This window comes from Medicago sativa, chromosome 1 (assembly GCF_051527215.1).
Source record: "Medicago sativa cultivar Bolivia chromosome 1, Bolivia_mono, whole genome shotgun sequence".
Lineage (NCBI taxonomy): Eukaryota > Viridiplantae > Streptophyta > Magnoliopsida > Fabales > Fabaceae > Medicago > Medicago sativa.
This window is the reverse complement of record NC_140749.1, coordinates 17709334-17735838: the sequence shown is the minus strand read 5'-3', so window position 1 is coordinate 17735838 and position 26505 is coordinate 17709334. Positions and strand designations below refer to the sequence as shown.

Below are 26505 nucleotides of genomic sequence, written 5' to 3'. Positions count from 1 at the left end.
TTGGGTTAAGTTAAATTCTGATGGGTCCTGCAAGGATAATGGCATAGCTGGTTGTGGTGGTATTATTCGGGGAAGTGATGGAGAGTGGTTGGGAGGTTTCGCGAAGAGAATTGGGAAGTGTAGCGCCTACATGGCAGAGCTATGGGGAGTGTATGAAGGGTTGAGGTATGTCAGAAGGCTGGGATTTCAAGCTATAGAGGTGGAGATTGATTCCTCTTTGGTGGTGAATATCCTCAACAGCAAAAAGAATGGAAGTATCATGGGTAGCTCTTTAGTTGCAAATATTCGTCGTCTTCTTCAGATGGATTGTGAGGTGGTGGTGCGTCACTCTTATCGAGAAACAAATCGGTGTGCAGATGCTTTAGCTGATTTTGGATGTTCCTTGCATACAAATATTTGTTTTTATGAGTCTTGTCCGACTCAATTTAGTCATTTGGTTATAGCTGATGCTTTGGGGGTTTCTGTCCCTCGTTTAATCTCGGTGTAGTTTTTTCTCCTTCCGGGCTTTTTAGCCCTCCTTGTAATCAAAAAAAAAAAAGAAGAAAAAAACGAGACTAGAAATCATAATGATGACCATTTATACTATTTAATTTTATTTCCATAAAAATAGAAAGCAAGACTTTTTCTTATTAAGCTTATAAAGAGACATGCTTCCTCAAATTAAGTATCTGCCTCAAACTACTAAAAAATATCTCCTAATCCGTTGTTTTAGATAGAGACAAAAAATATCTCATAATCTGTTGTTTTTTTATATATAAATCAGGTCAATTGTATTTTGGGTAAATTGCACTTTCATTTTTTTTTTGACAAGAAGAACAGAAAGCAAAAGAGAAAATGACGCCGTTGCCGGGGATCGAACCCAGGTCACCCTTTCATTGATTAAAGATTTTTAAATTACATCATCCTTCATTCGTATGTTAAAAAATATATGCTCTCTAATTCTCTTATGCAAAATTTGTTAGAAAATGTTACACTATTCTTTTATGAGAGAAACTTAAATATCTCTTATTTAAGTTTCTCTCATAAAAGAATAGTGCAATTATTTTAAATGGTGGCTCAAAGTTAGTAGATAGCTTAAAAACCTAAAGTAAAATTGATGTGTTATTCATCTAAGAGATGTTTGAATTACACTTCTATTCTTTAAGAATCGAATAAGTAGTGCACTTTAAAATGGATTAAACCTAGAGTAAAATATTTATTTATATAAAATGGATTATAATGTAGTACATGTTCGATTATTAAATAAGAGAACTGTAATTCAAATATTTATCAGAAAAGAGGAGGATGTATAATTTAACATAGGATAGTTTAAGCTTTTCTACAGTACAACCTGCTTTCTTTTTTTAGGTTTGAATACACTTTTAACATCCCATTTTAATTAGACAGATCCAAAAAAGGAGTGGTTTGGACTGGAAAATATGCTCAAACTTGAAAGAGAAAGAAGAAGCAAGAGGCTCTCCAATCTCTATTCACTGAAAATCCCAATTCACAAACTGGCCCCATACATTGCAACCTTTTGCATGAATCTCAACCCATGTAGGTTAAGATAACCATAGCATGCAGTCACTTCCTAACTCAATTCACACGGGTACCCTGGGCCCGACCTCACTCTTCCCTGGTCCCCTCCTATCGCTCTTCACCAAACTAAGCTATAAATTACACTTAATTATACACTATTTTTAAGACAATTGAAGTTAAACTTCTATGCACAAATAAATAAAGGGTCCTCCTAACCGGTGCCCCTGGGGCACTGGTTAAGCATACCATAAAAGAGAATTATTACCATAAAAGAAAACTGTTTTTGACTTTATTATAAATTAATTACATAATTTCAATGCATTAACTACTATATAATTTCCTTTTTTATATCCTTAACCAGTGCCCGGGGGCACCGGTTAGCATTTCCCATAAATAAATCTTATACTATTTGTATATGGTTCATTTGCTAAAAATGAATTTAACATAAATCGAACACATGATCAAAAGCTTAGAGATGAGGCGCTTAACTGCTTTGTTAAATTGTTAACACATGATTTATAATGCAAACGATATTATAGATAACATAACATTTAGCTAAAAATGATAATAAATACCTATTAAAAATGAAATTATTGAGACTTTGGGGAGGTCATGGCTCTCCTATGTCCCTTGGCTCCGCCTCTATGTACAAGTTTATTTCATATTATTATATCAATAAGTCACATCATATAACATTTGATCTAATGGTAAGACAATTTAATCTAACTGTGAAAGCAAATTTATATATATACATGCTAAATTTATCTCACATGTTCAATATAGAATTGACATTAATTTACTTATTTTTAATCTCAAAAAGTAACTGTGAAATTTATCTAGATACTTTTTTGTGTATAAGTTTGTCTACACCAACACAATTTTTCAAAAAACATACAAAATGAAATTGACTGAAATTCATAGAATTTAAATAATATATGAATTTATAAAACGAACTAATTAAAACAATAGCTTTAATTACAACTTTGGTTCATCTGGTTTGTGCTATATTAAATTTGATCCCTCTCATTTGTTTAAAATCCTCAAGTTCTATTAAATGAAAAATTACAATTTAAATTGATTAAATTGCTTTACACACCACTTCACTTAAAATTAACCATTTTCTTTATGTCCTAAAGGGTATTTGAACCCTACCTCTGAGGTAACACAATCATCTCTTATCTGAGTTGACACCTCATAGATTTATTAACCAATTAAAATATCACATTTAACCATAAAAAAAATATATCAAATTATCTTCTCTTGAAAATCAAATATCAAATTCTACAAAAATCTTCAAATTTATGATATCTTTTTAGGTTAAATAAGTTTTTTGTTCTTGAAAATATAGCAAATTTGATTTTAGTCCTTAAAAATAAAACGGGATGTTTTCATCCTCACAAAATCTATTCTTTTATTTTTTGTCTCTAATGGATATAATTTTGATATGTCCATGAACATAATATGGACAGACAAGGGTTGAATATAACATGAACACATTTTGAATATAAAAAAGTCATAATCTTGACATTAATATGAATATTAATTGGTTATTGGGGACTAGAACAAAAAAAGAATTGTGAGGATGAATACATTTATTTTTATTTTTTAGGTACTAAAATCAATATCTTATATATTTTCAAGAACGGAAAAATTATTTAACTTTTTTTTTTAAACTTAATTTTATTTTATATCTCGAAACCATCAATGAATTTATAACATTTTAATAAATAAAAAGAGTCTTTAAAGGATTGATGTGAAATATAATTGATAAGAACACATCTCATTAATTTATAAAATAAATTAACTGGATTAAAATCATTAAAAGAACCTAGAGAAACCAAATAGCTCAAACTATAGGGACCAACAATGTAAATACACCAAACAAATATTATTCAATAGCTAATATTAATTACAATAGTTACAAACATGAAGTGACACATTTGATACATAGTTTAGTTCTTTATACCACCATAGGTTTGATTTCTAACATGTGTCTATCAAATACTATAGTAAAAGATTTAATTCCTTAAATAAACCTCAATTACTTTATGAAATTTTGTCAAAATATAATTATTTTGTGAATTTAGTCTAGTAGATACTCGCATAAATATGTTATATTTTGTGTGTGTAAATAAGGGTAGGATCGCAATAAGCCATAAAACTTTCAAGATTTTCAGCCATGTTGTATCTAATGACTGAATTCGAATCCAAACCCTCTAATTAAGTGTAAAGAGATCTAAACCCTTTCAACCAAACACTTTCCGGTAGAGATATATTAATTTAACAAAATAATAATAATAATAATAAAATACCCAATATATCCCTTCTTCATTGTGCTTATATATATACCCTCAACATATACTATGCAAGTCACACCTTGTACTCTACAATTACAAATTCACTCTCACACTCACACTTACTAGCCCCCTACTTTCTCTGACACACCACCTCTTTCTAGTTTCTATACCCTCATCTTAGTCTCACAAACCAGTACTATTACAAGTACTCCTACAGAGTAGTCACCAAAATTTTGCACAGAATGAGTGAAACACATCTCCTTCCTATACTCCTAGTTAACTAACTAACCAACCGTTTTCTTTCCCATTTTCCTTCATTTTCTATTATAAATTTTCAACTATTTTTCCTTTCTTCACATGCCATTCAACAAACTTCGCTAAAAAATCCAAAATGATAACACTAAAAGATCTTTACACTGTCTTAACAGCAGTGGTTCCATTATATGTTGCTATGATCTTAGCCTACGGTTCGGTCCGTTGGTGGAAGATTTTCTCGCCGGATCAATGTTCCGGTATAAACCGTTTCGTCGCGGTTTTCGCCGTACCTCTCCTTTCATTCCACTTCATCTCAACCAACAATCCATATCAAATGAACTTCAGATTCATAGCTGCAGACACACTTCAAAAAATCATCATGCTAGTAGCACTTTCATTATGGACATTGTTCACTAAAAATGGCAATTTAGAATGGATGATAACAATCTTTTCATTATCAACACTTCCTAACACTTTGGTTATGGGAATTCCTTTGTTAATTGCTATGTATGGTGATTATTCAGGTAGCTTAATGGTTCAAGTTGTGGTTCTTCAGTGTATCATTTGGTACACTCTTTTGCTTTTTCTTTTTGAGTACCGTGGTGCTAAGCTTTTAATCATGGAGCAGTTTCCAGAAACCGCGGCTTCCATTGTTTCCTTTAAGGTCGATTCGGATGTTATGTCGTTAGATGGAAGAGATTTTCTTGAAACTGATGCATCAGTTGGTGATGATGGGAAGTTACATGTTACTGTTAGGAAGTCTAACGCGTCGCGGAGGTCATTTATGATGAATACTCCGCGACCGTCAAATTTGACTGGAGCTGAGATTTATAGTCTCAGCTCCACCCCAAGAGGGTCTAATTTCAACCATCAGGAGTTTTACTCCATGATGGGTTATCAACCAAGACATTCCAATTTTGGGGCTAATGATTTGTATTCTGTCCAGTCTTCTTCTAGAGGACCAACTCCTAGACCTTCAAATTTCGAAGAAAATGGTGCAAGTTCTCCTAGATTCGGGTTTTATCCGGCAGCGCAAACTGTGCCTAATTCGTATCCGGTGCCAAACCCGGAATTCTCCTCTACTACTAAACCTGTGAAGAATCAGAATCAAAATATGATGCCGCAACAACCGCAGGTTCAATTGCAGACAAAAGGTTCTCAGGATAAAGAGTTGCATATGTTTGTGTGGAGCTCAAGTGCTTCACCGGTTTCGGAAAGTGCTGGCCTCAATGTCTTCCGAAATTCGGAACAATCCGAAGAGGGTGCTAAGGAGATCAGGATGGTGGTGGCTGATGAACATAATCAAAATGGTGAAACCAATAACAAAGGTATAGGAAATTAGGCTATTTATTCTCTTATCTCAAAATTATAATTTTAAATTGCACCTACAATCGAGTTAATTATAGTTATAACGGTGTAAGAGCAACCTCTTTAACTACATCTCCGTTGTTAAATTAATCTAACAACGGAGAGATATAGTACTCTTAGGTATAGACTAATTTAATTCTAATATAGTTGGTGCAATATAATATTCAAGCCTCTTGATCCATTGGTTCTAAGATTAAACCTAGTATATTCCGAAGGACATGAACTTCAACAATGATTAGTCATTGATTAAAAGCTAGTGCAATTTATTTAATTCTTTGTTAGAGATATTAATAATGATTATTTAAGGTTTTATTTTTATGATTAAATGTTATTTATGTAATGATAAGTTTCTAATTTGGTTAAATTGAAGGTGGTCAAGAAAAGGAAATTGGTGGGGAAGAGGACTTCAAGTTCAATGGGGTGAAGGTAGGAGAACAAGGAGAAGGACCCAATGGACCTAACAAGTTGGGCTCGAATTCAACGCCGGAGCTCCACCCTAAAGCCACCGGAGTCGCGGATTCAAGTGTCGGAAAACTCATGCCTCCGGCGAGCGTCATGACACGTCTCATACTCATTATGGTTTGGAGGAAACTTATCCGTAATCCAAACACTTATTCAAGTCTCATTGGTCTTATTTGGTCCCTTGTTGCCTTTAGGTAGGTATTATAAAGTCAACAATTAATAAAAAAAAAATCAGTTATAACTTATAAATAAAAAATTAAAAGAAGTTTGGATTGTAATAATTGCTAAATGATCAGCAATAGCTGTTTTCTTTTCTTCATATTTTTTATTATTATCATAAATTAGTTATGTAACTATTATTGTTGGTTTTCTTACATGCAGGTGGGATGTTCATATGCCTAAAATAATAGAGAAATCAATTTCCATACTGTCTGATGCTGGTCTTGGAATGGCTATGTTTAGCTTAGGTAAGTGGTAGCAAAATCCATTTATCCAATTTCTCCTCAATAATTCTTCTATCACATAAAAAAGTTAATATAAGTACTTTATGTCACTTCTTTTTTTTCTAAACTTTACATATTGATAATTATAAAAAAGGTGGTAGTAAAGTAAAATGAATGGTGCAATCCAACATGATTGAATTTGAGAGTATGGGTAGGTATGAATATGAGAAAAGTATGGATTTGGGGGCAAAGCATGTAAACAACTCATAGCCATCCATTATATTGGTGATGTTTGTTTGTATAAATATAAAGTACTCTTGTATGAATGATATTGTTCACTTGTTGAGCATAATGTCCCCGACATATGGGACCCAATTTTAAACTACGTTACCTTCTTCTTCAGACACAATGGACAAGGGTGGTGGTGACTGCTACCCTAATTAACCATAGTGGTTGAAATAATGGAATCACAAAATCCTATATACTAATTTTCTTTTATTTTCAAAGAATTTTGTTTTTTGATTTTTTATATATCACACCCTGTCTCACTATGTGTGTCTTTTAAGATATATGCATTTCATATATAAAAAATATTATTTATGTTTTTTTTTAAATATCGGAGAAGTGGAGAAATCTTTGTTAATTAAAGTGGTTAATGGTTCTTTTACAACCATCTTAATTGCAAATTTAAACTTTATATCTTAAGACTACAAAATCAATCTCTTAACATTGAGCTAACTCCTCAAGTGTTATAAAACTTATTTATATTGATTTAAATAGGAAATTACTCGTTCTGTCCCATAATAAGTGTCGCATTTTTTAAAAAAATGTCACTACATCACTTTTTCAAGTCAATAACTTCCACTTTACCCTTTTGTTGATATATTTCTAAAGTAGCCAATAATTTAAGACAAATGAATATTTTAAATATGAAATTTAGAAGAAAGATAGATGACATAACCTCATTTTGTTTAGAGGAGTGATATTTGTACAACCAATTGTTGTACAACTTGTGTGACAACCCCTTTTTCTCTCTTCTTATTGGATAAAAAGAATAGAGAGAGAATGAAGAAGAGAGAGAATAAAAACACATGTGAGTATGAGAGAGAGGGTTGTCACAACAGTTGTCAAAAATTGGTTGTACAAATATCATTTCTCTTTTGTTTATTCTTCTTTTTCTAAGGTTTAGTTATACAGCTTGGAATTGATATTTGTTTATTATATTTAGGTCTGTTTATGGCTCTTCAACCCAAGATCATTGCATGTGGGAATTCTGTTGCTTCATTTGCCATGGCTATAAGATTCCTTACTGGTCCAGCAGTTATGGCAGCAGCTTCTATCGCCGTTGGCCTCCGTGGGACCCTCCTACATGTAGCTATTGTTCAGGTTAATATATACTTATACTATTGTCATCATATATATATATATATATATATATATGGGTTATGTTACAAGACACCCTTTGGTGGTGTCTTTTATCAAGCAACACCTTAAGGTGTGATTTTCACTTTTTAGTTATAACTTTGCTAAAAGACACCTTCATAAAAGTAAGTTGGTGTCTTTTTGCAAAAGCTCATAGAGTAACTTGATATAAGACACCTTCACAAAAGGTGTCTTCTATCATAACCATATATATATATATATATATATATATATATATATATATATATATATATATAGGGTTTTGTTACAAGCCACCCTTTGGTGGTGTCTTTTAACAAGTCACACCTTAAGGTGTGATTTTCACTTTTTAGTTATAACTTTGCTAAAAGACACCTTCATAAAAGTAAGTTGGTGTCTTTTCGCAAATGCTCATAGAGTAACTTGATAAAAGACACCTTCATAAAAGGTGTCTTCTATCATAACCCATATATATATATATATATATATATATATATATATATAATATTTGTCTTGACAAAAAATGTGAAAAATAAAGTCTAGAAGTTTAATATATATCCCCAATAGACACTGAATAAAGAAGAGTGGTACAAATTATTTTAGTTTTAAAGAGTCTAGCAACTGAAATTTACACACATCTAGTACGACAAAAGAGGTATTGCGGATTCGAACGTGCATCTTAACATATTAAATATCTCTACAACCTTTTTAACTATATGATCTACACTTACGTAACAATGCTAGCAATTCTTTAACTATATTAAATGTGTTTCATTAAATAATGTGAATCCTAAGTAAATTTAATGGAATACATGTGAAGTACTTTGATAGAGAAAAAAAAAAGTGTGTCAATAAGCATTTCTATTTGGCCAATATATGCTAATCCATTCTCTCTTGCTTCTTTGGAATTTTAGTTATTTTTTTACTTATCATATTATGAATGATTCCTATCACAAAACATGATAATATTGAAGGAAAATTATGAGATTGTTAACTTATAATGAATGTTGTGGTTGACAATAGGCTGCACTTCCACAAGGGATTGTTCCATTTGTGTTTGCAAAAGAGTACAATGTCCATCCAGCCATTCTTAGTACAGCGTAAGCAAACAAATCATCCTTATTTATTTTTCAATCACATTTTTATGTTAATTAAGCTTTATTAATCATATCTAATACAAATGAAATTGACTCTTTTTTTTATAAATTGAATTGCAGGGTTATATTTGGTATGTTAATAGCCCTTCCAATTACTCTACTCTACTACATTCTCCTTGGTTTGTAAAAACACCTATTCATACTTTGGAAGATAGTAAACATGCATGGAAAGCACAAATGAAGTATTCTATTCTTCACAAGGAGAAAGCTTTTTATTTTTTTTATTTGAGAAGGATCACTACTAACTAGTTATTTCACCAACAGAAATTGTCATTCCAAGTTTCCAACAAAGAAAAATGGGAATTTGAGAAAAAGTTGATAGGTTGAAATGAATTCCCATAATGCTAATGTCTCCGTATTAGAAATTCCAAGATGATGTAATTTTCAAGGACCTCAAGAGAGAGCATGTAACATTGTAAGGGAGACATAAAAGAGGAAAACATGGGAATGGTAGATTAAGCTAAGTCAAATTATATCTAGAAATGGTTCCCTTTCTATCAACCATTTGTATAATTTTATATGAAAATCGGTTGAGGAAGTAATTATGTAGAGGAAAAGAAATTGGAAATGACAATGAAGCCTTTTTACCTATTATTACCATGATTATTGTGATTATTGTTACAATTACATTATTAGTAATAATTGTGTTTTGTTTTTTATTGTTCATGGATCCACCAATTATTTTCGTTTGTCGTCTATCTTTTAAAGTTGTTTATTTAGGTTTTTTCTTTTGACAAATTTAAAAAGTTATTCATTGAATTTGAATGGTGACAGTGTGCAATTTGGTCCACCATCTTCTTGCAATGTTGTTAGATACTATAATATCTAAATTCAAATGATATTTTAGATTGATATGGTTAAGGTGGTAAGGTGAGATTTATACTTTATACTTTTGAACTTTTCTTTGGTAACATGCCTTTTGAAGTTGACTTGACAAAATTTTTTTTTTTTTTAACAAGCAAAAATGGATTATATTAACAAGCAATAGTAGTCTCCACAACATAAGGTGTGCCGAAAAGACCACTAGAAAAGAAGCAGTTCACAAGTCATACAAAAAGAATATATCCAATGCTTAAACACGACAGAGGACTAGACCACCACATGTGTTCACCAAAAACAAAAATAGCATTTTTGGCTTTCAACCACCACAAAGAGTGGTATTTTACTTTGTCTAAAAGCTGCACTAAAGAGCATTCTTTCTGTTTAAATAATCTAGCATTTCTTTCATTCCATAAAACCCACACAGTAAGAAGCCAAATAAATTGCAAAAAAGGACCTTTTCGACTTCAAACCACCTGTATAATTAGTAAACTGAATAAAATGGGCAGAAATGTCATCATGGTCTACACCATCAAAACCAATCCAGGACCGCACTAAAGGCCACAACGACCCGAAGCACGAGCACAACAAAAACAAATGACGAGCATCCTCCACCTGGCCGCATCCAGAAACACACCGACACGCCTCTGCATCAATAACTCCCCGTGCCTTCAAGTTTGATTTGGTGGGAAAGCGATCACGAAGCAGCCTCCAAGCAAAAATTGACACCTTTAAAGGAACCTGTTTATGCCAATTTTTTTTTTGAAGAACCGTTTATGCCAAATTAAATCGGCATTCTGCAAAACCTGAGGAGTCTCCTGAGTTGTAAGCATATCATACACCCCACGAACAGAGTAGCCTTCAGAAGGATCTGGTAACCAGTGCCAAACATCATACGAAAGAGGCTGCAAAGAAACATCAGAAAGTAATAACCTACACTCTGCTAAAAGATCCTCCTCTCACACCCACAACCTCCTATGCCATTGCCAACCACCACCCCCTTCCCCCCAACCATGTAGGAACATGTCTTTAACCGTTATTGATTTATTAACAGCTAAATCAAATAACCTGCTAAAGCGTTCTTTAAAAGCTACATCACCATACCACCGATCTAGCCAAAAACGCGTGGCTTCCTCATCACCCACCCGCCGCACCACATAGTCACTAAACCACCCATTGCCGCCACCCCCTAGACCATCCCTAATCTTCACAACCTCCGACCACCACATAGAACCACTCCGGCCCCCATCCTCCAACCTCCCATCCTCCTCACCATATCTAGCCACCAACACTCGGTACCACAACCCATCTCTATCAACTAACATCCTCCAGCACCACTTACCCATCAACGCTTCATTTAACTCCCTCAACTGTCTGACTCCCAACCCTCCATACTCCTTTCGTAAACACACAGACCTCCAACCTACCCTTGAAATTTTCCTATGATCCTCACTCCCCCCCAAAAAAAAATTAATCAAAAGAGATTCAATGGAAGAGATTATACCTGATGGAGCCTTGAAGAAGGAAAGAACATAGACAGGTAAAACAGTCAAGACAGACTTTAGGAGAATCAGACGGCCACCGAAAGAAAGGAACCGACTTTGCCAACCAGACAATCTAGATTTTATACGGTTAACCACAGGTTCCCAGAACGCCAACCTCCGCGGATTTCCACCAATAGGCAACCCCGAATAAACAAAAGGAATTTTACCCATTTTACAATGAAGAATGGTCGCAGCCTCATTCAACCAAGATTCAGCAATATTTACCCCAACCAAACTACTTTTGTGAAAGTTAACTTTTAGACCAGACACTGCCTCAAAAAGAACCAACACAGACCTCAACGCATGGATATTAGCCCAACTTTTTTTACCTAAAAGTAAGGTATCATCAGCGAACTGTAGATGGGATAAAGTCGTTGAATCACCCCTTTCAACCTTGTAACCACGAAACAACTCTGAAACAACCATAGCCTTCATCATTACATTCAGGCCCTCAACTGCCAATAAGATCAGAAAAGGTGAAAGTGGGTCACCTTGTCGTAAACCCCAGCCAAGCATGAATTCATCGGTAGGGCTACCATTAACAAGAACTGAAGCAGTAGTTGTGGTGACACATTCCTTGATCCATTTCTGCCATAAACTAGGGAAACACATTTTGCCCATCGCCGAATCAAGATACCCACAATCCATTGAGTCGTAGGCCTTTTCAAAATCAACTTTAAACATCATCAATTCTTTCTTGGATTTATGCGCCTCGTCAACTACCTCATTTGCAATCAAAATACCATCAAGGATTTTAACTCTCAATTGGCAAGTCAAGGTTTTCTAGTACTTTACCCACCAACAATTATTTGTTTTTTATTACTACAATTTATCCCAAAACCTTTCATACATACTTACGCATGCACGGGTTCCGTTCACAATTTTATGCTTGAATAATGCTAGATCAAGTGAATTGCTTATCCCGATGTTATCCCAAATTTATTCCTATTGGCTAGCCACCCGTGATTTTTGCACAATTCCTTTTGCAAATCGCCTCCTGTATTTTCACAATTCACTCTCAATATGTCACGTGCCTTCGTTATTTCTCGGGATAGATTTTATCGTGTTATATAGCAACTAGTTCATACTTAATTCATCCCAACACTTATGTTTATCAAGATTTTCGTATACAAGAAATAATTAATTGAGTTAAGATCGTCCGAAATACTAGGAGCCGATAGAAAAAATATTGAATTGTCTTGTTGTAATTTAAATTATATCTTTTTTATGAGAGAAAACTTGTAACATTTCATTAGTTATTAGTTCAATGATGCATAACTGGACATCAACAAAAATATGTAATTTAAATTATATGTAGATCCAATTTTAACTATAAAAATTCTACTAATACTAAAATTATAAAGTCAAGGAACAAGTAATTTGACCACATAGAACCATAACCACCTCTTTCTATTTAAACCATCCATTTATTTATCTATTCATTCCGCGACTAGTTTTGAGACATTTTTTAGCCTGAAATCACTAATTTGCATCGCCTTTTCTCCCCTTTCTTGTTTTTATCATGATTTTTTCATTAGAATGTGGCATTGTATTGTTTGTTACTTACACCAGAAAATGTGGTTGGTTAATGTCTTGGTGGAAAAACGTCAAGTATGAGACTTTTTTCTTTGAAGATTTCAATTTGGTTAGAGCACCAGAAAGGAGGAAGGGTGATGGGTTGCTTTCGGTGAAGGGAACAACATTAGAAGATTCTCGTTTGTTTAATCTCTTTATTCGCATGTTGGAGGTTAGTTGACCTTCCGCTTTTTGGTTGTAAATTCACCTAACTTCTGTCCGCCGCAAAATTTGGGTTCCAAATTGGAATTTTGAAATTTGCGCCTGATCCAATCTACCGCAAATGCTCCAGTTCTTTTACCGTTGGGATTTGCGTCGAAAATCAAACCGCTGCAAATGCTCTAGTTTTTTACATTTCGGATTTGCGTCAAACCTCAGTTCGCCACAAACGTCCAACAAGTATTTTTTTTACCGTTGGAATTTGATTTGGATCTCAGGCCCCCGCAAATCCTCAACGGTTAGATTTTTTTATTTATATATATTTTCACTTTTTTCTCTTTCACTCATTCTTACACTATTTCTTCTCTCTACCTCTTTCTCTCTACAACTTCTTTACATTATCTCTACAACTTATATATTTCAACATTTTTATAGTTCAAACATCTACTTTTTATCAATATCTTGGTAAATTTATTTCAATGTTTAATTATTTATTTAATATTTAATTTATTATAAAATTGTTTTATTATTATAATTATAATTTGTATTAATTATTAATGACATTTTAATTTATAATTTTATTTTGGTATCATTTTGTAATATTTTATTTGATGACATTAGCTTTTAATTATTGATAATTTTATGTTGAAAGTATTATATTTAAAAAATAATAATTGTTTTTTATTAATATTAAATTAAATTTCAATCATATATCTAATATATGTGTGTGTATATGCTTTTGCCGAGGAAAATTTCCATGCAAATGCCCATATATATATATATATATTTCCTAAAACAATTTTTGTAGCATTTGCGGCAGATTTTTCCCCACGTAAACTCGGGAAATACTTCCATGACATAGTTTTGGTGTCATTGGTGCCATTTGGGAAATCCTAGTCATTGATGTGTGTGGATGTGTGTGGGGATGTGTGTGTGATGTGTGTGTGTGGTGGAGATGCAAGCTATGGCACCAATGGCACCAAAGCTATGGCACCAAAGTGCTACTCCGTAAACTCAAGGGCTTTTACGGCGGCCTGGTGTTCCATGCAAATGCCACTTTTTGTCAGCATGGCAGACTGGCTTTTGTAGCAGCCATGCATCCCACGCAAAAACTATATGGGGTTTTGCGACGGCCATAATTTTGTTGCAATTGTTTGCAAGGGCGTTTTTTGTGTGAGCTTAAATTCCACTGCAAAAGGGTCTTTGCGTGGGCTTAAATTCCATACATTCTTGTAGTGCATTTTCATTTTATAATTTTAATTTTTTATTTTATTTTATGTTACATGTAACATATTATTTATTTTTATTTTTTTGAAATACATGTAACATATTATTTTATTTATTAATATAAATGAAAACTATATTTTGTCAAAAAAAATAAAATAATGAAAACTATATGCAAGCTACATACATTACTTTTACACAAAGCAAATGATCCTTGCTAATCATACGCACATTCTGTTTATATGATTAACTCTTTCTTTTTGAAAAGATTAGATGATAAACTCTTTTTTCTTTGACTTTGATTGATAGATATAGATCTATAAATGATTTGCACGCTTAAGCAAACGTTACGGATTAATTCTAGATCAACTTGTTTCCAACATTTTCTTTCCATTTGTTTCCTTTTTTTCCTTTCATCTTTAAGCCCACTAGTCTTTAGTAAACTCATTAAATTGCATAACTTATCCAAATTTCACCTTTAAGTTAACTTACAACTGGTTTAATTTTCTTGATTGACCTCAATTCGATCGGCAAAAATCAACTAATTGCTTCAATCAATAGGTCAAATTTGACTACAAACTAGTACTAGTTTTTAAGTTTTAAAAATTACACCCCTCCGGTCACTATTATAAGCAAAAATCTACATTTTAGATTCATTCATTTAATGATGTACATAGTCTTTATTATAGACCACATACATCATTAAATGAATGAACCTAAAACGTAGATTTTTGCTTATATTAGTGACCGGAGGGTGTATCTATCTCTCCTAGAAAGTACCATTACCATGTACTATTTGCATGAAACACACGCACAAGAAGCAAACTTTGAAGTTATCTATTTACCATCTCCAAAAAATTTAGAAGCTAGAATCCTCCATTCCCTTTGTACTTTGGAATTGACAACATTGATTTCTTTAGACATGAACAAGTGTGTTCCATTGAGGAGTTTTGGGTACTTGTAGTTTGTCAAAATACATAGAAAACATCGTATGTATGGGTTAAAACACATAGCCACTAAATTACGCAAAGACCAACATGCTTAACCTTGAAAGCGATACGCAATCGTGCGTTGCGACACACCCCAAGACGTACGTTGTGGCTTGCAATGTGTTGATGCTTACACCATCACATGCCTTTTGTTTTTTAAGGAAACAAACAATAACTATATGGCCACTCTAGTTTCACCCACACGTGTGCTAGCTTTTGCTTTTCATCAACCCATATTTTGTTTACTTTGTTGCACACGAAATGACAATAGTCACTAAAAACATACGCGCATCTATATATAAATGGAAAAGTTGGAGTTCAGACCCTGGTCACAATGATCGGCTTAACAATTTCGGTGATAACATATGGACACATTATATACTCTTTAAACACGTGTTTGGGATACTACAAAAATCATTGTGGCAACTCACATTTTACAAACTCTCCGATTTATAGCTTTAATATTGTGATGATGTGATTTTGGCCCCACTGTATAATTTTTATTTTTTGACGTTTTTGGTACCGTTGATGAATTTTTAATTTTATTTTTAAACAGAAGTTTTACAAAAAGTTTATAAGAGTAAATATCTTCAATTATATTAAACATTTTAGACTATTATCAAGCATTCCCTCAAAAAAAAAAAAAGACTATTTATCAAGCAAAATGCTAAAAAGTTCCCATAGTTAGGATATTAGTTGAGAAAACTAATATAGAAATATTGTCTTGAAGAATAGTGAATTCACTTTTTGAAATTCTAAAAATTGTTTTTCCAACATACAGAATTCATTTTTTGCTATTTTAAATAGACATTTGCTAGCATTAGGACTTTGATTGTCTGAACGGATGGATTAATGAGATTGAGAACCTTCAAAATAAGATATCATTTTAAAAAAAATTAATTTATAAAACCAAATTAACAACACAATATAATATTTAAAAATGAATTAGTGAGGGATTCACTCCATTATTTAAAAGAGAAAGAGAAAACTTAATGAAACTGAAAGCCACGGTTTCCCTTAAATTTTGGCCTTGGTTGGACCAACCACACATGGATCTCAAATCAACCTATAGAAATTTCCTTATGTCTCAGTTTTGTAGTATTCATTGTGAAAGTGACCTTGGTTTTGAAGTACTGTATGATTCATATATTCTAAGTTTTGACCATTGTTGATTAGCAATTGATTAAGAATAATTATTTTAATTAGGTAAGCATTTTATTATTTTGTTGAAGAACGACCCCAGATTCCAGATGACTTGAATTATTATATTGATTATATATATATATATATATATATATATATATATATATATATATTGATCCTTTAAGATCAGGAAGATGGTCTGTGGGTTGAGATCCGGTGTGTAGAGAGATGAGATCGTCGTTCGTTCAATGTAGTATGTTGTCAGTCTTTCTCCATTGAAGGGGTGGTGGTGTACCTGCACGTGTTTTGACGCTCAAGTCAGTGAGGGTTCAAGAGAGTGGGGCAAATGAAAGGGTAAAGAGTGAGATATCTAACCCAATGTTGTACATAGTATTTATAGGGAATAAGTAAGGTTTTTAGATGTTAAGCCTTTATCTAGACAAGTGTCTTTGAGGGACACTTGTAATGATCTGAGGGGAGCTCCAACAATGGATACAGAATGAACGCTCTAAATCGATGGCATGAACCTCTATCAAATGGAAACTATATAGCATGTCCATGATATGAACTTGTTTGGCTTCAAATCCTAATCGAACTCGGGTATAACCTGAATTGGGCGTTGACCTAGTCTAAAACATATATTAAAGACATCAGTATAGTTGGAAGGTATCCTAAATATATAAGTTAGCATCACTGTAGACACACAATAATATTATTTAAAATGAAGAAGAATACAAAAGATTTTGAGGTATAATCCAAACCCAAGAAATAATTATATTCCCTCTATCTTTAATTATAAGCACTCTTTAAAAAAAGTCTCGTCCCTATATATAAGCTCTTACATAAAATATTATTAGATGTATTTATTATTTTTTTTTTCAAATATAACCCTAATTAATACTATTGACTTTTTTTGGAATATGAGAAGTCAAACTAAATACACATAAACAAAGGATATTTTTTTTATATATATATTCACATAGAAAATAGACACATTTCCTACACTATCAATTTTTTTTAATATTTGTGAAATTGATCAAGAGAGCTTATAATAAGGGACGAACGGAGTATAAACTGGAAAGGAAACTCCTATTATATGAAAGAACTCTTTGAGCTATAAAATTGGGAATAGTTTTCTCACCAGATAATGGTCATGTTTGGTGATAACTATTTTTCAAGAGTTATAATTTTTTCTCATAATTGATATGATGATGTGTTATCTTACGTTATTTTCAGCATATTTTTCAGTCATTTTAGTTAAGTTTTGATCCAAATTAGAGGAGTTTTAGAACAATTGATTATGGTTTACGGGACATTTTGTAATGTTTTCATTTCGAGTCATGTAATTATAGTTTTTCCAAAACCAAGCAGTTCTTAGGTGTTTTTGATATAATTCATTGCAAAATCATGCAAAACGCAAAGCACCTTACGGGGATATGGGAAGGCAGTGGATGAAGATTCAAGAGGCCTTTGAAAAAATTACAAAGTGGAGAAATTCTATTTTTAAGTCGCAAGACAAATTTCAAGGGAGAAAACACTCAAAAAGATGAAGAAACATGCAAAAATGTGTAGGAAACAGGCAAATCGTCAAAAATGCGCCAAAGGAGTGCAAAAATGCAATGTTGAAGGTGCATGTGAGGCGCGCCTACCCCCAGCCCCAAATCTACTTGGAAAGCAGTCTATATATACAACTTATCTCATTCAGAACGAAGCGGTTCAAGAGAAAGGCGAGCGTTATGAGCTTCAAGGGAGGAGTCTCTCCCCTCAACCTTAGTCTCTAGGGTATGTTTTATTTCTTTTGTAATTTGTCTTTAGTTGTCATGAGTAACTAAACCCTAATTGGATAGGATTCTAAGATGAACATCTATTTGTTTGTTGGATCTTTTTACTTCAAGTCTTTTATTCATTTATGTTATAATTTCTATTTAATTTTTTTATGCAAAGGAGCTGGTCAGTATACAACATCAATAACTTCAAAGTTTTAATCTTTCATTGGACCTAGGTAGTGTGACATACCTAGGGTTGGTGTCTGAACCTATAAATAAAGCAAACACTCTTTTCCGAACGTTGCATATTGAATTTTATTCTTCTCCCCATGGTAAGGTAGACGGGATATGGTTGTCCGTTTGTAGAACTACTAAGGTAAGAGATAGTATGTTATCAACGTCTAAGATTCATAGACAAAGTTGAAGTCTTTAGATGACAATTTAGGAATCTCAATTCTTTTATGTTTCAGTTACCTCGGAGAGAGTAAGGAATCACTCTAATATTTTGTACGTTGGCATACTAAATCATGTAGGATTGACGACCTCGCACCCTTTAGTGTTACGTATAACCTTGGAGTGATTAGCAGATGAAACTTTATAGTTGGAGGGACATACTGTCCCACGAACTCATAACTTAAATAGAACCCTTGTCTTATAACTGGATGTTGACTTGTATTTAATCCAACAAAGAAGTAGAGGGGATTCGAATAATCCTAACTGCGGCTAATATTATGTAATCAAACCAAGTTACTAACTCACTACTGCTTTACGCAATCAAATAAAACTTGCAAACTCCCCCCTTAATTTATTCTCCTTACTTGATTTAAATGTTTTTATTTTCTGTTTTAAATAAGTCGCGTTGAAACAACAATCCATGTGGAGATGATCTACTTACTACTTACTACTTGTAAATGATTTGGTACACTTAGCGAAATTGTCCATCAAGATTCTTCAAATAATTTATAGCTTAAAGCTTATCATTTTTTTTCTTTCAACTTTACTATTCTTATCTTAATTAAATAAAATAAAAAAACCTCCATTATAGTTAATAGTTAATTTTATCAAATTCCATAGACTCAATCAACCAGCTTATTCGGTAAATTTTTTTTTTTAGGGGATTATTCGCTATTTTTTACCAAACATAACAAATCCTACTATTAATACTTGGCCTAAAAGAGGTCAATTTGTCCGCACATACATTACACTCTTTAAAAATTCATCACGTACAGTATCAATCACATGATTAGATAAAATTTTATCATTTTCATATCATGTCCATGTTCATTCAACTTTCTTATTGAATATGTCTCCAACCTTACAATAAATTTTATCATCTTCATATCATAACTAATAAATCATTTTTTAAGGGACGTTCCAATATGGATCTTCAAAAATGACTTCAACCTTACAATTTTAGTTAGGTCATTTTTTAAGGTAGATATTATTAGATGCATGTGAATTTTTTTTCCTTCTTTTAGGATGTGAATTGTAGATATATATATATATATATATATATATATATATATATATATATATATATATATATATGCCGGGGTTTCAAGAAGCTATATACCGATCAACAACAATTATTGTAGTCATGATTATCGTTTATATGGTTCTATATATATATATGTCACAACATAGCGAGCATATATATCATTGGTAAATACATACAATCACATAAAGTCCAGGACCAAATCTAGGTTGGCAATAATTAATAGCTTTGAGACACAAATAAGGGATAGTAGTAAACAATAAAGTGTTAATAATCACGATGTCGATAGTGTACAAGTGGCTAAAGAAAACCATGCATGGGTCCATGTTCATGTGGAAGCCCATACTTGATTCATGTGAATGCTGCTGTGGCATTGTTAGTGTAATAGTGTTGTAGTGATGGAGTAGTTTATATTATTGCATATGGAAACGAGAGAGAAAGAGAAAGAAAGGAAAGAAAGAAGGTTAGAGAAGATTAGATTCCAAGTAAGGTAGGGACTAAGGAGAATGAAGTTGAGCAAAATTATGCTGTAGATTTTGAAGTTACTCATTTAGACATTTTCCTCCCTTATGAGCAGAAAACAAATTTAAAGGACCCCAATTTGACATCATCATCACTTAATCATAGCCATTAAGGTCCTACCACCCTGTCATTGACTTGGTGTCTATCTTCATAACATCCCAATAAAGTTTTTTCTTCGATTTTTAATCCTCACAAAAAAAATTATCAACAATTTTAGTCTTTATAAAAATCAAAATAAATTAAGGCCTTATCTGAATATATATATATATATATATATATATATATATATATATATATATATATATATATATATATATATATATTAACAAATTATTCATATACATTTAAGGCCTATGATATAAGTCCACATAAAATTATTTAAAAATTTGAAAGAATATCATATTGTGAAAAGTAACTAAAAGTTGAATATAATATTTATATAAACTAAAAACAGAAATTTAAAATTTTATAAGGATTAAAAATATATTTAACTTATTCTAGTGTTGTAGTCTGACACAACATATATCACACAAATATAGACTTGTACTATTTATTGTAATTTGTAAATATTGTACTGCAGATTGATATGTGATTGATGCATTGAAAATGCAACATATAACCAAGGATCATGTTTTTTTTTTTTTCTATTGAAGCTTCAATTCATCATGTGTATGCAAACCCTTGGAGTTTTGCAACTATGTTTCTTTTCTTTTGTTTTTGTTCTTTTTTCCTAATTAATAATAGACATTCCAAGCACCTTTAGTTACATGTGAATAGAAAACTCCAATGACATACATTACTCCCTCTCAATTGAAGTAGACTTTTTTTTTAACAATAAATTGAAATAGACTTATGATCACATTGTCGATTTTTGAATCCTTTTTGATATATTTAATAGAAAATATTCTAATTGTCGATTGTCCATTCTAATTGTTTGCTTTCATGTGAGCAGTTGGTTAAATATAACAATCATATATAACTCTTTTCATGTATGCATTAAAAATGAACATATTGTCAAATTAATGGTTAAAAGCATACTATCAAATTAAATGATTTTGAGGTATACTAATACTAATATAATACATTGCACCTATGCGATTACTTTTATTCTTGGTCAAAAAATTGCATGGTATGTATGGTGCTATCCACGTGTGCGTGGCATTATATTGAAGCATAAATTTGAGACCATCCTTCTAAACTAAATTCATCTATATGTGGTTTTTGTTTAGGAAAACTGTATATATGGTTATATTGGTTCCAATCAAATTTATTACATTAAGAATTTGTGTCACTTCTATAAAAAAATTTAAAGAATTTGCATCACTATGACCAGTAAGATTTTGAGTTTGGATTTCCTGAACTCAATGTTTTATGCATTCACGAAATCACTACATCACTGATCATTGGATCGAGATCTGAAAATCTTCAACTTCAGATTTCAATGCAAATTTTTCTTTTTTTTAAGAAAAATGTTAACTTAAACCATTTGTTAAAATATTTAAAGAGAAAGTTTCATCTTGAAAATGATGTATTCAACACTTTAAAATTAACTTTTTCTTCATATAACTTATCAATTATTTTTATTTTTTATTCCCTAACAAATGCCCTTGGCATGACCATTTTTTAAATACTACTATAAAAAATCAAGTTTTAAACATGAACTATTCAATCTTGATTTAACTGGTGATTGTGTAAGGGTATGGGTCCCTAACTGCAAGGAGTTCAATTCTAAGATATCCATGTACAAAATTCATGAGTTGTTAAAATTTATTCAGGTGAAAAGAAACTGTGTATATTTTTCAACATCAAATTTTGTGGATAAGATATAGTAGTAATCTGGAGGGTATTAAATTTTGATCACAAGTGGGAATATGGACCAAAAAGTATTGAAGGCCGTGGTTAAGATGAGAGTAAATACATGCAAACAAAATCCAATTAAAGCAAAGAGAAAAGGAGAGGGAGAGAGAGGTCATGATCTTTGTAGGGTGAACCACGAACATTAGCCAAGAGGGATGGACCCTTGGAGGCTGGGACCATTAAAGGTGGGTTGAGTTTGACAAGGACGATGAAAAAGAATATTAAAGAAAATAAAGTTCCTTTTATACAAAGCTATTTAACCATGGTTTTCTCTCCATTTTTCTTGTTTTTATAAAAATAAATATGAGTTTTTTTAAATGATCTTGTATAAAAAAAAAGTTACTCCATCGTTCCACAATAGCTGTACTTTTAATATTTGAATGAAGTTATTCTTAATATATGTGAAATAATAATTAAAAAAAAATATTATTTTGGGATATAGGGTGTAGTAGTTTGTTTTATGCAACAAAAAAAATTAACTTCATTCAAGTATTAAAATAAGAACCATTATTGTACCAAAAAAATAAAATAAATAAGAACCATTACGAACAAACTTATTAAGCAGGGAAGGGGATTAAATTAACAGTATATACTAACAGCCCTTTAGGGATAAACCCTAGCAGAATGGCACAAGATACTCAATGTTAGCTATTGGATTGGGAGGAAAAGAAATTTGTTAGCATGTATAGAATCATGAACTTTTTCTTCTTGATACTCCTTTATAGTGTTTCAACCCAAACCAATGAACTAAAATTGGGAACATATACAATTTTAAAGGATCTTATTCCTAATGATGGTATAAGGATACTCTTTAAGGATTTTTAATTAAGAAAATATTTATTGAAAAAGTTAAATAGTGCAAATTTCAATACATTAAATTCAACAATTTTTATAAAAAAATTACTACTATTTAAGATTGTTAAAGAGTCCTCTTAAAACACTCGTTGATATTTCTCAATTTTAAATTAAGGTTGAAGTCATATCTCAATCATTAATATTGTAGAAAAAAGTCATATCACATTCAATAAACACATTCAATAAAAGTTGTTGGACTTCATTTCTAAAGATATGTTCTCTTCCTCCCACAAATAAAAGATTGTAATTATTAGAGGATTGTGAAAAATATATAAGATATTCCAAAAAAGTGTTTATAAAAAAATCTCCAAAAAATAAAGCTTTGTGACTGTATGGGTCACACCAATGAAACTTTGCCCGATCACAAGCTTTGTTATACGTTGGACTTCTTTTTAGGTATTTATGTCTTTGATGTCTCACCATATATCTGAAAACGATCATAAATCACATCAAGAAAATCATGTGTGGCAAATATCAATTGCAACTAAGAAACCAAACAGTCCAAGCAATTAAATTAGCATTCTATGAGTGTAGTAAAATTGCAATTTAATAAAGGAACGTGGATAAATGAAGAGGAACAAACACGAAGAATTTATTTACTTCGTTTGATCCAAATTGATCTATGTTTGAGGAGAAAGCAACTCTTTAATCCACTATCGAGATGTAAGAGTTACAAGAAATTAATTTCAACAATGAACCCTAATTTCTACTCTTTTTTTTACAATCTCTTCTCATAAACAAGAGATTCAAAGATTTCCACTCTCCCAAGATGTTGCTTGTAAAGTGTTTCTCAACCTAATATTCTACCACAAAAACACTCAATTCTTAGCCTTTGACTTTCTAAGAATTTCCTCTTTTGATAAACCCTAGAATCTCAACATTTTATTGGCAGCTAATTATAAGAGTCAGAACCCATGTCAATTGCCTCTCAGTTTTCCTGTTATAATTTTGCTATTTATAAGGCTACTTGGTCAACATGATATTGTTATTGTTATAAACGCCTCACGATTTGCTTCATATGTCGGGCAATTTCGGTAGAATATGGTTCCAATACAATTTTGAGTCACACATAACACTAATAATTTGCTTTTTTTTAGACACATAACATGATTTCTCTCCTCTTAACCTAATTTTTTCTACATATATAAAGTCGAAGTTTAAACCTTTAATCAACTTATTTAAGGTGATTGAATCTTTCTTTGGTACAAGAAAAGTGACCGGATCTTTATTAGGAATCAACACTAGCCAGAGAGTTCGGTTGGTTTCATAACTTGTGAATATATTTGTTTGAGAGTTTGAAGGAGCATCGAGACCAACAATAAACCAACATCTAGGACAATCATGAGAATGTCACTACACCAGTTAAAATCTTAAGGCATTATATGTGTCACTTCTAACTTTAGATGAAAAGATCCAACATCAAGATCGACTCTCACTCCCCTACCAAGCCAAACCAACAGAGTTCTAATACCACTTGTTGTGGATCCGGAAGGAGATCAACACACAATAAATCAATAATCCATAACCACGGAGATCAACACACAATAAATCAATAATCCATAACTACCGAGAGATCATACACACACCATCTCTACTCAAAACATTTAGACATTAAATATATGGATCACGTGTCTTACAAACTCAACATTTAACTCATTTATTTATACTTGATATGAGATTAATCACTCATTCTTGAATCCAAGGTACAAAGGCGGGTCCATGTGGTAAAGAACTGAGTTTATCATGAAAATTACGTGTGCACCCAAATACTCGTTAACATGTCTCACAAAAATGCTAGCAAGTAACTGTCAACGTGCACGTTCTCTTTCGGTCCCCAATTTCTGAATTAAATTCGACAATTCATCATCCTTTGTTTGTACGTGCGCATGTTTTCTGTATTGATATGTTTTATATAATAAATTTATTTAGAATATATACGACCACAACATGTTAGCCAATGGTGGTTAGTAGTAATGTGATTGTAGACTATATGTACATGTTTGGATTTCTGTTTTCTATGTAGACCCTCACTTGTGTTTGCATCTAGTTCAATCTTTGCAATAAACACTTTTCTTTATAGAAATTAGTCACTTTAGTCCCTGAATAGGAAATGAATAGTCACTTTAGTCCCTGAATGCAGAGAAATTGCAAAACAGTCCCTGAATGTAGACTTTGTTGGTCAATTTCAGGGACTAAAGTGACTAACGAAGTCTACATTTAGGGACTAAATTGACTAATGGAGTCTGCATTCAGGACTAAATTGACTAACATAATCTACATTCAGGACTATTTTGCAATTTTTCTGCATTCAGGGACTAAAGTGACGACTCATTTCCTATTCAGGGACTAAAGTGACTAATTCCCCCTTTTCTTTATCTACATTTCATTAATTTCTTCTTTTACTTATGTTTTTTTTACTCAAATCAAGTTAACTCAATTCTTACAAAGAAAATTAAAAATACAATTAGAAGAATAATGAAAATCACTATGAGTAGCATAAGAGATAGACACTCTTACCAAAACATGAGCACGCTACAATTCTTATTGCGTAGCAATTAGCAAAAACAACATAAAAGTTGTTGGAGTTAGCACATCATCGATAACTTGTTTACAATCAATCTCAAAGATGATTCGTCATACAAGAAGTTATAATTCATTGAAGAAATTGTGACAAACTCAAAGCTTCACATTCAACTGCTTGAAAATTTATGTGCATCCAATTCGTTATCCGCCATAACAAAATAATCATGAGGATCTCTCACACACATGCCTATGCGAGAACATTGTTGTTGTTGGAATATTGCACCTAAAGAAACAAATAGGGTTGTATTGTGACCTACTTTGAGTCATTTGAATTTTGTGTACATGGTGCCATGAAATGGAGTAGGTATCTAGCACAAAAAATAAAACGTCGTCCACAAAAATTGTGGGTAAAGACTCGAGCAATTACAAATAACATATATCTATTTTGATCTATCTATCCAAAAAAAATGTAAAGCAATTACAATACATGCCAACGTGTTTGGTGACCCGTTCGTGATTTTTTTGTCACACTAAATGGAATGTCTCAATACACAATGATCACCAGTTTTTTGCCGCACTAAACATTCACTTATTATCAGATTCGACAATTTTTATAAAGTTAAAAAGTGGTTCTTACAAAAATGTGGGAGAGAGAGAGAGAGAGAGAGAGAGAGAGAGAGAGAGAGAGAGAGAGAGAGAGAGAGAGAGAGAGAGAGAGAGAGTTTGATTGGCAAAAATGAAGGGGTGGTTATATTGAAATAAGGAAGTGGGAGTAACATTTGCCACTTTCAAATTGTGGCTCTACCCACCATTTGTTGGGCTATGGGACAAGTATGACTTAAACTAAATGACAATTACTTTCTTCACCCCCATATTGCTTTGAGACCCCCTAGCTTATTCAAAGATATCTTTTGATGGGGTCTTTTTTCTTTTTACTGTTTTGGTCTATCCGAAAATATCTTCTAATGAGGTATTTTGCCTATTTTAAACAACACATAGCGTTCAAGGAGAAACTATCAAACAAAATTACATGGCCTTTGGATCTTGTACCTCTCTTTTTTTTTTTCTTTCAATTTTTAATGAGACATGAATTTGTCATTTCTTAGACACTGAAATTAACACACATTAAGCAT

At 32.1% G+C, this 26505-nt stretch overlaps 1 protein-coding gene across 1 annotated transcript; it reads left to right on the top strand.

Moving 5' to 3' along the window:
• Positions 1 to 3890: 3890 nt before the first annotated feature.
• Positions 3891 to 9501, top strand: PIN4 (Auxin efflux carrier family protein). The gene is made up of 6 exons (XM_085708458.1): positions 3891 to 5398; positions 5809 to 6094; positions 6282 to 6367; positions 7572 to 7729; positions 8768 to 8844; positions 8962 to 9501. The coding sequence occupies exons 1-6, from the start codon at positions 4207 to 4209 to the stop codon at positions 9026 to 9028; spliced, it is 1866 nt and encodes a 621-aa protein (XP_085564584.1). The 5' UTR covers positions 3891 to 4206; the 3' UTR covers positions 9029 to 9501.
• The last annotated feature ends 17004 nt before the right edge of the window (positions 9502 to 26505 follow it).

Coding starts and splice junctions, on each gene's coding strand:
- PIN4 (XM_085708458.1), top strand. CDS start 4,207: ATGATAACACTAAAAGATCTTTACACTGTCTTAACAGCAGTGGTTCCA. Junction 6,368..7,571: donor AATGGCTATGTTTAGCTTAG/GTAAGTGGTAGC, acceptor TATTATATTTAG/GTCTGTTTATGGCTCTTCAA. Junction 8,845..8,961: donor CCAGCCATTCTTAGTACAGC/GTAAGCAAACAA, acceptor ATTGAATTGCAG/GGTTATATTTGGTATGTTAA.